This window comes from Perna viridis, chromosome 13, assembly GCF_037379345.1.
Source record: "Perna viridis isolate PV_CMFRI_1.1 ecotype Kerala chromosome 13, ASM3737934v1, whole genome shotgun sequence".
Lineage (NCBI taxonomy): Eukaryota > Metazoa > Mollusca > Bivalvia > Mytilida > Mytilidae > Perna > Perna viridis.
The window spans coordinates 26,952,123-26,966,632 of NC_142457.1; the positions used below are offsets into that span (position 1 = coordinate 26,952,123).

At 33.8% G+C, this 14,510-nt stretch overlaps 1 protein-coding gene across 1 annotated transcript; it reads left to right on the forward strand.

Annotated features, from left to right (window-relative positions):
* Positions 1-1,137: 1,137 nt before the first annotated feature.
* Positions 1,138-10,534, forward strand: LOC148600151 (innexin unc-9-like). The gene is made up of 2 exons (XM_088557120.1): positions 1,138-1,253; positions 5,474-10,534. Coding segments are annotated over exons 1-2 (1,245 nt in total). The 5' UTR covers positions 1,138-1,251; the 3' UTR covers positions 6,717-10,534.
* The last annotated feature ends 3,976 nt before the right edge of the window (positions 10,535-14,510 follow it).

A 14,510-nucleotide genomic window follows, 5' to 3' on the forward strand; every position in this document is an offset into this window, starting at 1 on the left:
ATTGCTGTGGCGACTTAATATCGACTAGAACAGAAAATTTTCAAATCAAAAAGGCGATAAGGTTATTTTTATGTCGATGAATAGTACTAGTTCATTCTAAATTCTTGGAATGTTTTTGTTTTCTCTTATTTTACGGCTTTCAATGAACATGATGCCATATTCTCATACTTTTCTCTTACTGCACTTGCGCTTCTCAAGCCAATACAGGGGACATCAGTCGATACTAAAAGTCTTTTTTATTTGAAAAGTGTTGTCAAGTTCATGCCGTTGTTTGCAGTCGCGGATCCAGGGGTTGGTTCTGGACCCTGGAACCCACCCTTTTGTTGGAAACGTTTTTTTTTTATTTTGTGCAAACAATAGCCGAGAATTTAACACCCCTTTTCAAAATATCTTTTTTATCAGGCACCGGTTTTGTATATATTGATTATTCTGATAGACATACAATCTATACGATGGTAAAATGATTTAGAACAAATAGACTGGACATCACTGTTTAGAAGCCTTGTGGCATATAAAGACCGATTCACTTCTACATAGATTTCGTACAAGCTCTGATAGGCCATACCAAATTTAGTTTCGTTATAATTAGTGCATTGTACATAAATTTCGTGCTCGCAAACATTTATCGTTAAATGCTCCCCAAAATAAAATATAGATTATGATATTATAATTATATAATGTAATAAATGAATAAATACGTCTGAGTTTAATTTTATCCTGCTTCGGTATATTTTTACCGCACGCGGTTTTATTTTGAGCAAGAGCGGACTTGAACTCCCTTGAACTCTATCATTTCTATAAGCGTTTTTATGCATTTGTTTTACAAAATAACTTCTTAGTAATAAGCTTTTGAGCATATTATTAAAATAAGTAGGTAGTGTGAATGGAAGGAATCGATTGTTTATTTTTTCGATACCCGCTTTGTTTAGAATGTCATCTTATGTGAAAAATAATCAAATGAATTAATGTGGAATAAAACCAGTGCTTTCGTGGAATATTTCTACGTACTGGATGTGATGAAATTTACTCCAACCCTTACAAATGATAACATCATATCGGGAAAAAATCGTGATTTCTCATCATCCTAGGCTGAAGCAACTTGAGACTGGTCACGTGACGTTGTCAAGCAGCTGGTGGATTCATTTGACATCGATATTAGTTTACACGCCTTCCTCATCATAAGTGGATTTTATAAACAAAGAGTGATGTGTATTTCAACATAACTAAAAAGTGAATAATTAGAGAAACAAAATGTGAGTATTAATCTACAAAAAAAAATAAATCTAAATTAATTTTGATATTTATTGATATTTTGTGATCTTTTTCATGTGTCTTTGTTGTTTGCAAAATGGATTGAGCGCGTGATGATTACTTCTACACGTTGTGAGAGGAACCACATAGGAGCGGCATTATGAATTATTATTATTATATTTTTGACACGTATAATGATTTTCTAAATGAATTTTAAGGGGATGTGTCAAATTTTATGAAAGAATATAGATATATTTGAACTTCATATTTTATGTTTGAATTTTGCTCCGTTTCTTTGTACTGAATCAGTAATGTTTTAATTAGGGGGTCTTTTTTTCTTTTATTTATTTATTTATTTATTTATATTTGTTATCTGATTGTGTTTCATACAGTCTGCAAAATGGTAAAGAAATAACATCTGCAAAAAAATGCCATTTGTCATTTTTACATTCCATTTCGGTTGGTACCTGAAGTTACAGAGGAAAGAAAAATGCACTTTCGGAATCCACTAATTAACTTACTAATCTTTATTTTGACCTATTTATTGATATTAAAGTTGTTATAATTGATCATTTGGGTAAATACTTTATGTAATTAATGAGCACAGTTGCGTAAGCAAATTCAATGGCTTCGGATATAATCAGTTACTGAACTAAGAAATTTCGAGTGCTTAAATCGTTTACATCTTGTCGTCTCACATTTTAGGCCACGGTTTTGTTTGTTTTCGTTAAATGCAACTGCTCATATAAAAGGCGCTGACGTTTTTATAAACGGTTTGATATTATAATTTCTTTAACGCATGATTTTAGTTTATGAATCACACATTCCTTTCGCATAAGATTGTTATATCAACTATCGGCTTTTACTAGTGTATGAAACTGAGAACGAAATTTGTTTTTTTAAGTAAAAAAACCACTTTTACTCGTAACGAATTACCCAAAAGATCCAAGCCTGTGCATCATTCTAAATATCATTTCTTGTTTTGTCTTCATTTCATACATTCGCAAGACTGCTCGATAATTTTCATGATCGACTTAGTCAACTCTGGTAAACAGATTCACTAAATGTTTAGCCTGACAAACACGTTATGGAATTTATTCTTGAAACTTTGCATGTTTTACGAATGACCTAATCGCCATAAATCTCTTGATGATATAATTTTCTTCTGTATTTTGAGTCAAATTACAACAATTGGTAAAATGTGTTAATAAACAAACTTGTGTATCTTTGTCATGTGTTTCAGATTAAGGTTTCAAAGAAATGGGAAGACATTTTTGAACTATCTCAAAGTGTCAATTCCGAAATAAGCACGTGATATTTTTTTGAGAAAAGTGCTGTTACATGCAAACTTTTTGTAACGTTGATATGCAATCCCGAGAAAGGTTTTTACAATACATGTAACTTTTTATCTCAGTGATATGAAATCAAAATGGTCGGAAGCTTTTCTTAGGTCAAGATGCACATTAATAAAATACACCTGAACTTTAACCTCTTAATTACTAATACCAGTATTTATCCATGCCGATAAGAAATATCACTGCTTCACAAAGGAAACATGCCGAGAATAAATAAGCGGTCGTTGTCCTTCGCGGGGTCGGTCAATTCAAGCGCCCGCGTGACCTCTCAGTGTGACCCCTGCGTTCAGTACTCTCCCATCTGTTAATTAAAAAGCTGTTTGGTAATTTAATAAAGTGGTGTCTGTTATGAAAATAATAGAGCTTTTATCAAAGTAGCCATGACCATTTGGTATCGGGTAACGGAATAAAACGTGAGAAACTTTGGAAAAAAGGAAAATTTTGTAATAGGAAACTGGTTGCCTCGTTGTGGGTCCATAATTCTGTTTACTGGTACTTACTTGATAGTATGACATGATCTTGAAAAAAATATGATTTGACATTTCTTTAAGCTCTTTCAGTCATATTTAAAGTTAGAAAGTTGTAATGCTTTAAAGCATATCCTTTCGGAATCACTTACCCTCTAACATCAACGAATTTTAATACTTAACGACAGGGTAATTAGTGGGTTTGACCATTAATAATACGTTCGGTGAATAAATAAAGTGTTAGTTATTGATTTTTGAATTTTAGTGATTCGAACAAATTCTGCTTTTCGAGGCCAACTGGTAATTTAATATTGCTATATGGAAAGGTAGAATATAAGTTTGTAATCAAAGATTCGAAGAATCGAGACATTGGCAGACAATTAAAGGCACCACCCCCGATGTATGTACATTCTCACGGATTCCCCTTTTTGTACTGCAATTACTTCAATATCATGTAACTTGTACAGAAAGAACGGATATCCACCATTAAGAAGATTTGCACTTTATGGTTTCCGATTCAAAAATAAAAATAATTTCGATATCATTCTAGAACTCTTGAATACATCATTAATTTTGTTTATCGTGTGACATGTCGTAGGTCAGTGATATTAGTGTTTCTCTTAAAACCGGAAGCACTTTACTTGCGTAGCTCATATTAACATCATATTAATAGCGAAGTTATATATCCCTTATGATTTGAATAGATTTTAGAACTGAATAATGATAAGCACAATTTGGAACTGATTAAGTGGTTTCAATAGGGTATGCAAAAACAAGCACCTAACACCTTAATCGTTTAGGTGTTATGGGCCAAAAGGGATCAAACATTCTGTTCAAGTTGCCAGGCGCAGCTGAGGTTCATATTAAGTTTTAAACCTGACTTTTAATCAAATATAGATGATAAAAGATCTTTCAGACTATTATGACTTGTACGCATCTATCAATTATCTCGGAAATGCACGTGAATCCCATAAACTCAGTAACAAAAATTATTTGCTCCATAAAGGGGGAACGTTAACACACACACACACACACACACACACACACGCGCGTCCTGGCATATCGTCCCTAAAAGTCGCAACGAGAGAATCAGATGGTTGTGTGTATTTTGATTTCAATTGTGAGTCCCGTTTTTTTTTTCCCACGCAGTCTGCATGGTTACGCTTTTTACCCTTTGACCTTAAAGACGCTCTTCTATGACAACGCAATTAAGTCACTTGATCGTAAATCTGTTTCTCAATGAAATTTTACTGCATGGGCTATCTTTTTTTAAATAGTACTTCTTAATTGGTTCACCTTTAATAGTTTATAAAATTCTAAAAAAAATGAATTTTAAGGTTAAAATTCTTCATTAAACTGAATTCCAAGTTAGATTTGGGATTTTGGCTGCAGTTTTAGAACCACGTCCACTTTGTGTAGGAAACTCTGGCTAAATCACAAATTTAAAGATGTATCAAGTTTGAATGCAGTGTCCACATTTGCCCAACTTTTCGCGGTTTCACCTCTGTGGTTGTAAGAAATGCATACTGCGAACTTATTTATTAAATCTATGAAAAAAATTTTCCATTAGAACTAACCAAAACTTGAATTTGTCATATAGGTATTACTTGATATATACATATATATTTTGTGCCAAAGGAATGTTTCAACGTATCCTTAGTGCTCTATCGTTTCGAGGGCCTTTCTGGTGGCACTTTAATTAGAGATATAAGCGGGGTTCATGCTACACGTGAGAAAAAGTATGGTGTATATACTCCACCGGGATGAAAATGTCAGTCCAGGACCTCCCATTGGTCTTCAATGAACGACGAACATACACTTCTATAACTAAAATAATAAAAGAGCATACACCTACAGCACGGGGAAACTTATAGTCTCCACAGTACACGGTGTGTATATACATGCATGTATTTGGATAACAAGTTGAATGTCACGTGATGGCTGAATCATTCTATGTTTAGTCTTGTCATACGGTCGAATGTTTCAATACCCTGTGGTACACTTGTTAGCAAAATTGTGAAAAGTAATATGTGATTTCATTTCCTGAAAAATTAGTATTTGTAGATGTATATAAGAGGTATTATTCATTTAATTTTCAGAAACCTCTGACATATATCCCTGTTTACTTATGCTAAAGATTACCTGAAAGGAGAGTTTTCTTCCCACTGTATGACCATCATATTACGTAGCACAAAAAGGCGCCTCCCCCATTAAATTGATAGCATGTATAAGGAATCAGTACAAAGAAAGACGACTACCATTATAAAAAATGATTAAATAAACTTGAATTAACTTTTTATGTCTTAAACCTGTAGGTACAATTGACATAGTTATGTGTATACAAACTGTTTTTATTCCTTATACAATTTTCTTGAAATGATCAGTTTTTTTTCTCTGTAGGATTGGTGCATTTTCGAGTGTTATTTCGTGGAGTAGTGTCTCCGGAACGGCTGACGATGATTGGATTGACCGCATTAACCATATATGGACTGTTCTTTTGTTAGTAGTTTTTGCCGTTGTTGTTTCATCTGGACAATATATACTTGGTGATCCTATTCAGTGCTGGACTCCAGCAGAGTTTACTGGACAATTTAACGCGTACACACATTCTGTATGTTGGGTATCAAACACCTACTACGTTCCCGAAACCGAGACTATCCCAGAAGACATTTCAGCAAGACAGGATGCGGAAATTACCTATTACCAATGGGTTCCAATCATATTACTATTTCAAGCATTGCTATTCAAACTCCCAAATATTGCTTGGAGATTACTCAATGGATATTCTGGAATTAACATGGATAAAATTTGCAATTTAGCAGAAACAACTTTGTTATCTGACCCTGAGGATCGAAAAAAGAACATTTCGCACATTGCCAAATACATGCATAGATGGATAGAATGCCAGAGGGATTTCCACAACAACTCTTTCGTGCGCATACGACGACGTATATCCGGTGCTATATTCTTCTGCATGGGAAAAAGGGATGGAACCTTTCTGACTGGATATTACCTTTTTATCAAGTTCCTGTTCTGCGTCAATGTAGTTGGACAATTCTTCTTGATGAATGCTTTCATGTCTATCAACTACAATGTCTATGGATTTGAGGTACTAACGTCACTGGCAGAAAACGGTCAAATCCGAGAAAATCCCCGTTTTCCTCGGGTGACCCTTTGTGACTTTGTCGTTCGTCGATTAGCAAATAAGCAACGGCATACTGTTCAATGTGTTCTGCCCCTCAATTTATTTAATGAGAAGATCTTCATTGTCTTATGGTTTTGGTTATTTTTGTTGGCTTTTCTTACCTTCTTTAACTTAGCTGTCTGGTTATATCACACACTAATTTATGGCAACAAATCAAAATACGTCAAAAAGCATCTTAATCTCGCAAATGAAATTTCTACGGGATTTGACAAGAAACTGGCGCGAAAGTTTGCGGATGAGTACTTGCGAAACGATGGTGTATTTGTCCTTCGAGTAATTGAAAAGAACAGTTCTGGAATGGTGCTCTCAGATCTACTGACAAATTTATGGAAGTTATTCAAAGAGGATTATGGGACAACAAAGAAACCGGAAGTTGTAGACAATGAGCCAAATGGAAATGTCAAACCTTCGAAGATGGACATTCACAAACCATTTTAGAACAAGGTCGAGTGGCGAAGAAAAAATTGTTAATTGTACCTACAAAGATGGACGATCATTTCTATATTAGGTCAAGTGGCATAGACATATATGTGACTTTTGTACTTATAAAGAGTTTCAATGTACAATGGTATGTAATCTAGGTTGATGAACCTCTTATAACAGAACAACGCGAAAGGTTTGCAAGGTATTTTTAACAGTGTACATCTGCACTACGAGCCATGAAAATATTTCATTTTCCACGTGCTACGGTCGGTGGAAGCGGGATGGGCATATACTGAGCACATCTGGCTTACACTCCAGTCCCTGGATTGTGTGGGGATCTTTCTGTAAACATTCGTGTTAATATTCGTTGAAATTTGAAAAGAAGATGGATTTGAGGAAAAAAATACATTATTATAAGATTTTGCAGTTTTATTTGCCCTTTTGTTGGGCAATATTGTTAATTTCGTGCAAAATTGTGGCTTAAATGAACAAATAATATAGTCCGGAACCCCCTTTTGCTGGACTCTGGAACCCCCTTTTGCTGGACTCCCGCCCTTTTTAAAATCTTTTTTTAACCGTGTTCCTTTATTATCATTTTATATAAAATATTCAAGATTATATTTTGAAAAAAAAAGTTTGACGAATTATAGAGTAAATCAAATCTAATTTAAATTAAATAATGCACTTTGACATTCTTTCCGAATTTTCGACCTTCATCATATTCAATTCATTGGAATCATTATCTTATGCCCGAACACATCCATATCTGTCAGACAGCCACACCCCCTCCCCCCATTTCTCTCTGTACGCCACCTGGTCTCTTTATCTGAAACCGATATTATTGTGTTTATAAATCACCCGCAGATATGCTCCAAAGAAATTAAGATTGCATGATTGAGGCATTATATCTTAAGCATATCATTAAAGGGTAGATTGGTATTTTGTACATAGTTTTTTTTTTTTGTTTTTTGTTTTTTTTTTTTTTGTATTTGTTTTGTTTTTTTTTTTGTACTTTTATATAAGTTTTATACCTTTTTAGCTGGATTGGGACCACAATTATGAAATGCGTTTCGTACAGTGTTTTTGTACTTATTTTTGTTATTCAAGGTACGTTTGTATATTTTTCAAAATGGCGTATCAATTAATGACTTGTTTTGATATATTTTGTTTTTAATTCATTCAAAATCCATATTAGCTCATGTAGAGTGCTAATTCAGACAATAATAAAAAAAACATCTAAATTGAAGAACAAAAGTAGTGAGAACATATTTAATTGATATCGATCTATTTTAAAAACTCAAAACCATGTTTAAGGCGCTGCCATTTTATATGTATGCTGCCCAGTAAGTTAATGCCATAATTCATTTGTTTAAACTAGCCCTGTCAATTGGATTTCACCCCAAGTTGGAAATTGAAAGAAGAATCCGGATTGAATTTTCCTTTATAAGAAATCCTGACCTCAGCCCTAGATATTTATAAAATTTTTATGGTTTCTCCCTGAGTTTTGAAAAGTAGGTGTAAACATCATATACTATGTCTCATATATAGTTATGTAGATTGTAATGATTAGCTTAGAATCTTGCGTGTTGATTTTGTTTAACTATTATGTCTCCGTAATTCATAAAAATGGACATTTTGTTTTATATTACTTGCGTCATCAGCCTCGGTAAAAGGCTCGCTCGCAGGCTCGTATAATGGTCTTACTCGAGATAGAAAAAAAGTTTCTTTTATAAATCTTATCTAGTATACTTAAGATTTGAGATATTTATAGTTTTATAGTTGATTGATTAGTGAAATAAACGCATCGCGAAAATGCTTTATGTTAGTACATTTTCTGAATTGTTTTCACCGCGACGATAGTCATCCTTCATAGTCAGTATTTTGAGTCTACCTTCGCCTTCGCTTCATCCGCGAAGGTGGGCTCAAAACCATGACTTTGGAGGATGGTCGATGGGCGGAGTTAACTAGACCAACCTGAATTGTAGTGTTGGTTATGTAAGTGGGGATGCCAAATTTTGCTGTAAATTAGAGATTAGTTGATGTAGTAAACCTATTTCTGTGAGGAACTACAACACTTGAGTTCTACGTTGGTTATGAATAATTTTAATATTTTTTTACTAGTAGGAAATGATTGTAGAGTCTAGATTAAGAACTAGTGCAATATTAAATGTGCAATAACAGGTATTAAATAATCAATGCATATAAATTTATTAATTTCAAAATAGCATAAAAAATATAAACATATTGAAATCACCATTAGTGGCAAACTTTATATTTCCAGTAATGTGTTCTACAGTTGTTTGTTATCCAGTTATATTTTTATATGCAATTTTATTTTATGCAATAATATACATTATCTACTGCTTGTAATACTAAAATAATTATGTCGTGCAAACTCATAATCATATTATTCATTTTATATGAATTCATCATTTATACAAAATACTATTCCTATGTATTCAAACACGGAGTTCTTATGTTTTATTTTATTCATTTTATGAAAATTTCAAGATTTATTTCTTTCTGGAAAAACTCCTTTTAGTCTGTTAAAACTGTGTAATAGTGTTATATATTTGATGAACTTCGGTGGACACGGGTCTATATAGCCTTCTACATAGCGCATTTCACTGCGCATGGCATTAGTCCTGTTTTTTCCGTGGTTTGATGACTAGAAAAATCGTTTCCGTGGCATTGTTCTTTTCCGTTATCATTGATTATGATTACGATACACTAGCAAGATAGAAAATTACAAATGATTTTCACACGAATTTCACATGTTTTTCACCACAATTGAGCAGATAAACTTTTTGGCAGAGTTAACGTGAAATTCCGGTAAATCGAGCTTTCACGTGAAATTCTCGTGAATTGTTCACATGAATTCGTGTTAATTGAATATTACGTGATAATCATGTTAATTTCATGTGAAGTTCGAGTGAGTTTCATGTAAAGCTGAGTCAGCATGAATTTCACGTGAAAAAAATTTGCCTTAACATGCCTACGCCATGTCATTTGAGAGCATGTCTACTTAAAATGGTTTAAAATTCCAATTTTGTGAAAGATTTTTTAGTCTACTCATATATAAGTGAATTTTATGTTGCTTAAACTCGTGTACCCTTACCATTTTTTTTTAATATTTTATAATTCTATCAGTATTAATGTTTGTAGAATTCCTTTTTTGTAATTTTCATTTTTATAGAAGAAACCAACTCGCATAATTTTCATTCATCAGCTCATTTAGAACATATTATTTTTTTATATTTCTCATGTTGTTTAACTGGTAAAAAATTCCAATATTTTGCGATTCCATAATATTTCATGGTAAAATTCATTTCGCATACTTCACCTATATATTATTCATTTTCATTAATTTGGACCAATTTTGTTGTTTTTTTTTTTTTGCAGATTATTGTTAAAATTTCAGAAATTCCGTAGTTTTGTATATGTAACATATATACATGTATTTTTTGTAAGTTGTTAAGAACTGTTGAATTTTGTATGTATTTTACTTTTTTTACATTTGTTAAATTGTTATGCAAAAAGTCACCATTCTAGTCCATTTGTCTTCCGTCAGTTCTACAAAGCTATATTTTCAGGGAATAGCAGGTTTTGAAATTTTCGAAAAATACTTTTTTAGAAAAATGATAAGACACGCGTCGCACGAACGATATAGTCATTATATATATAGAGAGAGAGTGGTTTAAAGAAAACGTTATCTGCCGTGTTATTATTATTATTGACACATATAATGTCTTTCCAACATAGCATTGCCTTAATTAACTTAATACATATGTATACAACATTGTAAATATATTAAAAATTTGGATATACAGAAATACGTTTGTTATAATTCAGAGCGGAGTATTTGGTGGAGTACTTGCAGTTCTTTGTATTCGTTGTTTGGGGAGGGATATTTTTACTCGGATTCGCACTCAAAGACTATATGTGTAATCGTAGCGTTGAGGATTCACTCTACATGTTGATGTATTCCCATGCGGAGTGGGGAAACGCTCTCGGGCCCACGTGGGGTCTGGGAGTAGGCCAGAGCGTCAACACAGCAGCCCAGACTTATGTATTCTTCTTGCCCCATGATCGTATTTAACTACATGTAAGCCGCCGTTTATTTCACAATATTTCAGTATTTGTATACACATCTCCAAATTCAAAACTTGTAGCCACAGTTTTCTCCCCTTTTTATTCTACCGCAAATTTGCTCACGATCATGTAATGGTATGGTACTGTTGTCATGGTCGCCCGGAGATGTATAAATAAATGACCGGGAAAAACTTAAGTATAAGTGCATAAATTTCTTTGAAATTGCACCACATGTTTTCATGCCACCAAAGAATGGCTGGGGTTAAGTCCGAGTTGATGCGTTTAAGAATTAGATACAAGGAGCAAGCATTGTCCTGATATCCTGACAATAAATTCAGGAAAAATAAAAAATAATTCCAAATTTGAGCAAAACGCTTTTTTTACTGAGCTAAATATAGAAAAATATTATTCGATATTTTAACTCCAATTACTAGTGAAAAAATTCTTCATTAAAAACTTTTTAATTCAACATAAAATCCCAGCACCCCCCCCCCCCCCACTCTCCCCCCGAGAAAAGAGAATGGTCTGTGCATTAGAGGCTACATTTTAAATTGTACCAGTAGGTGTGTTGCCACGAAAGGAAGGCTATTTTAATTTTTAATTCGCTGTATCAATATTGAATAATGTGTTCATATTTGCCCCATATATGGTTTCATGATTAGATCTGCAGATGTCTCAATAAAGTTTTGCTTTGAAATATTTATTGCCTTTGTCTATACGACCGTAAAATTTTGCTGTCCTTCACTTGATGGTGCTGAATTAGCTCAAGACACTTTGTCAAGGATTGTGTAGTCGTGTGATAACAGTAGAATTAAACGGTGGGTTTTGATAAAAATTAATAACAAGTATACCACAAAAGGGGTTGTTCGAATGACTTTTCTTTAGTTTGTGGACGTAACCATTTTGGATTATAGGAATCATAAATGGACCAAACCGAGTATTTTTTTCTGGTTTCTGGTCGGTAATTAGTGAGTAGGGGGTATAGATATGTTCCTAAAGTTAATATTAATTGCTTCTTATGTCTAATTGCAAATATCATGAGCCACTGTCGTTCTAGTCTTAGCATTTTTCTTTATTCACACTCCGGGGTACGTCGAGATTTTTTTTTTTTTTTTTTTTTTTTTTTTGTGGTCTTTTTAGTTCCTTTGTGTTTTTACGTGTTCTCTTTGCTGATTCCGATAACGCTTTGTTTAAGAATTTCCCTTTGTTTAACTTCCGTTCCTGTATTTTCTTACATTTATCGTGTGTTTACACATTTCGGATATCCTCCTTCATCCGCCTTACGGGTACGCAGTTTATCATCAAAATTCTTCCAGGAAAACGGCAAAAAAATTATTAAGTATATTTTTCAGATATGTATGGTGATATTATTGTTTTTTTTCTCTTTTTCACTGGACTCAATTATCACGAACAGTTTGGCGGGAACTGCTTGCCCTTCAGGAGCATTCAATGTCCTCCACAATTGAATTTATTAGGTACCAATTTGCTAAATTATTTGCTCGGGTGATTTGTTTTATAAATAGCAAATATACATCTGTGTACCTATGCGGTTGACACTACAAGTGTACTCAATAAGCATTCTCTGTCTTACAATAGAAAGAAAGGACCGATAAGTCTAGAAAGAGAATGTCCTGTAAGGTCATATAGTCAGTGGTTTGTTTGGTTGTCGAAGTGGCTGCGTGTCGTTCTAATCCGTATATAGCTAAACATATTTTGTAAGCTCATTGATTCAAAATTAAAGTATCCGGGTTAGTATTGCGTAACCCTATAAGTAGTACATGACCACCTTTTGTTGGTACGTGTACTTTAATCAAATGACTGTACAATGACAGTACATTTTTTCTTAAAAAGGTCTCATCCGATAGAGTAAATTTTAAAAATATGCATATGTATTATACTTCCGATCACCCTAGCATGTCACGTATATATGCTAGTTTATATGTTCATGACGTCGAGAAAAAACTATATATATTAACTGCGTAGGAGTTGATTGACTAAGGACAGAGTTTTGGAAGTGATTGATGTGGATGATGGAGGGATGTCAATTTTCTAAAAATGATAATTACGTGAAAAAAAGCAAATGAATCAAAAATAAAAAAAAACACGTGCAATATAGTGCCTTTTTTCGCATTCTAACTCAAAACGCCCTTTTAGGTCACATACCGATTTCTACACAGAAACCTCAAACCAACCCTAAGTGTACCTGGTTGCTGCATAGAAGTCATGCACCTCCGACGGGTTGCTGCACAGAAACAAACTCCGACGGATTGCTGCACAGATGCCGCCTCCGACGGGTTGCTTCAAAGAAGCCGCCTCTTGTGGGTTGCTGCACAGAAGCAACCTCCGACGGGTTGCTGGACAGATGCCGCCTCCGACGGATTGCTCCACAGAAGCCACATATGTCCGGTTGCTTAGGAGAAGCCACCTCTGGCCGATTGCTGAACAGAACTCATTCGGTACAAACATACCAATCATATAGATATGCTGTACACATGTTTCAGGAGTAATCTATCGTCAGTATCAAACAAACAGGAAAAAATTATTGAATACAAAAAGTATTCAAAGCCAAAATTATCGAAATAGGAAGTCAAATCCATCACTGAGAGGTTATACCATGTTCAATACAAGAAATGAAGCATTTGAAAAAATTGTTATATCGCAAATTTTGTAAATTGTGTATATACAAATAAAATCTCAAAGATAAAATCTGGTATGATCGGGTTAAGGCAACTTGACGTCTGACTACTGGGTTGGTGAATACCATCGGGAATATTAGATCCATAGGCGGTGGCATTGACCAGTGCTTAAATATAAAAATACCAATCATTTAATATTTCAAATTTCGATTTTCTGTATACACGTATTTCAAGGGGTATAGCCTCTTATCAGCAGCATTAGAATCAAATATGTAGGGAAACATCAAACCAAAAAAAAAGTATTGTAAACAAGAGGTACTCGGTGAAAACCAAACTTATCCAAATACCATCACTGAGAGGTTCTACCATGTAAAATAAAAGGAATGCAGGTATTTTGAAATTTGTAGTACTAGTTCTGCAAATTTCAGCTAACGAATTGAGTATTTGACCTTCAAGTTTATTTTTGGTTTTTTTTTTAGTTTTTATTATTATTATTGACAGATTATTTGAATGTATATATTACACTACTATGACATTTATTTCGTTTCAGGAGTAGGGACAAACAATACAATTTTCAACGCCATCCGTACCCGCAAAAAGCAGCTTTGTGTATTAATCGTTGTGCTAATGGTCTGACAACACCCTATGTGAGTGCCATCCCATTTAGCTAAGATATACACTAAAGATGCTCTGTGGGGTGATCATTCAAACACGGACCAGACTCTCTTCTTTATAACAACCGGGTGCTGCCAGAGTAATATAATGCGAAAATGGTCGTGTATCTTAAATCGAGTTATTCCCCTTAGACCCTACTCCTGTCGATTAAAATGACATTTTTGTTCTTTCACTCTACATTCCAAATTAAGGTGGCAATTTCGGAAAAGTATTGAAATAAACATACATTTCACTGTTAAAGGATATTTCGTACATCACTTTTTTTCCCTCACCAAATTGCAATGTTTATGAAGGGAGATAAAAGCTACAGGACTTTGTAATCGTAAAAATATCATAATTGCCTCCCTTTTCTCAAATTATTTTTTTTCTTGGGTACGACCGCATATTTATCTTTGATTTAAAGCGT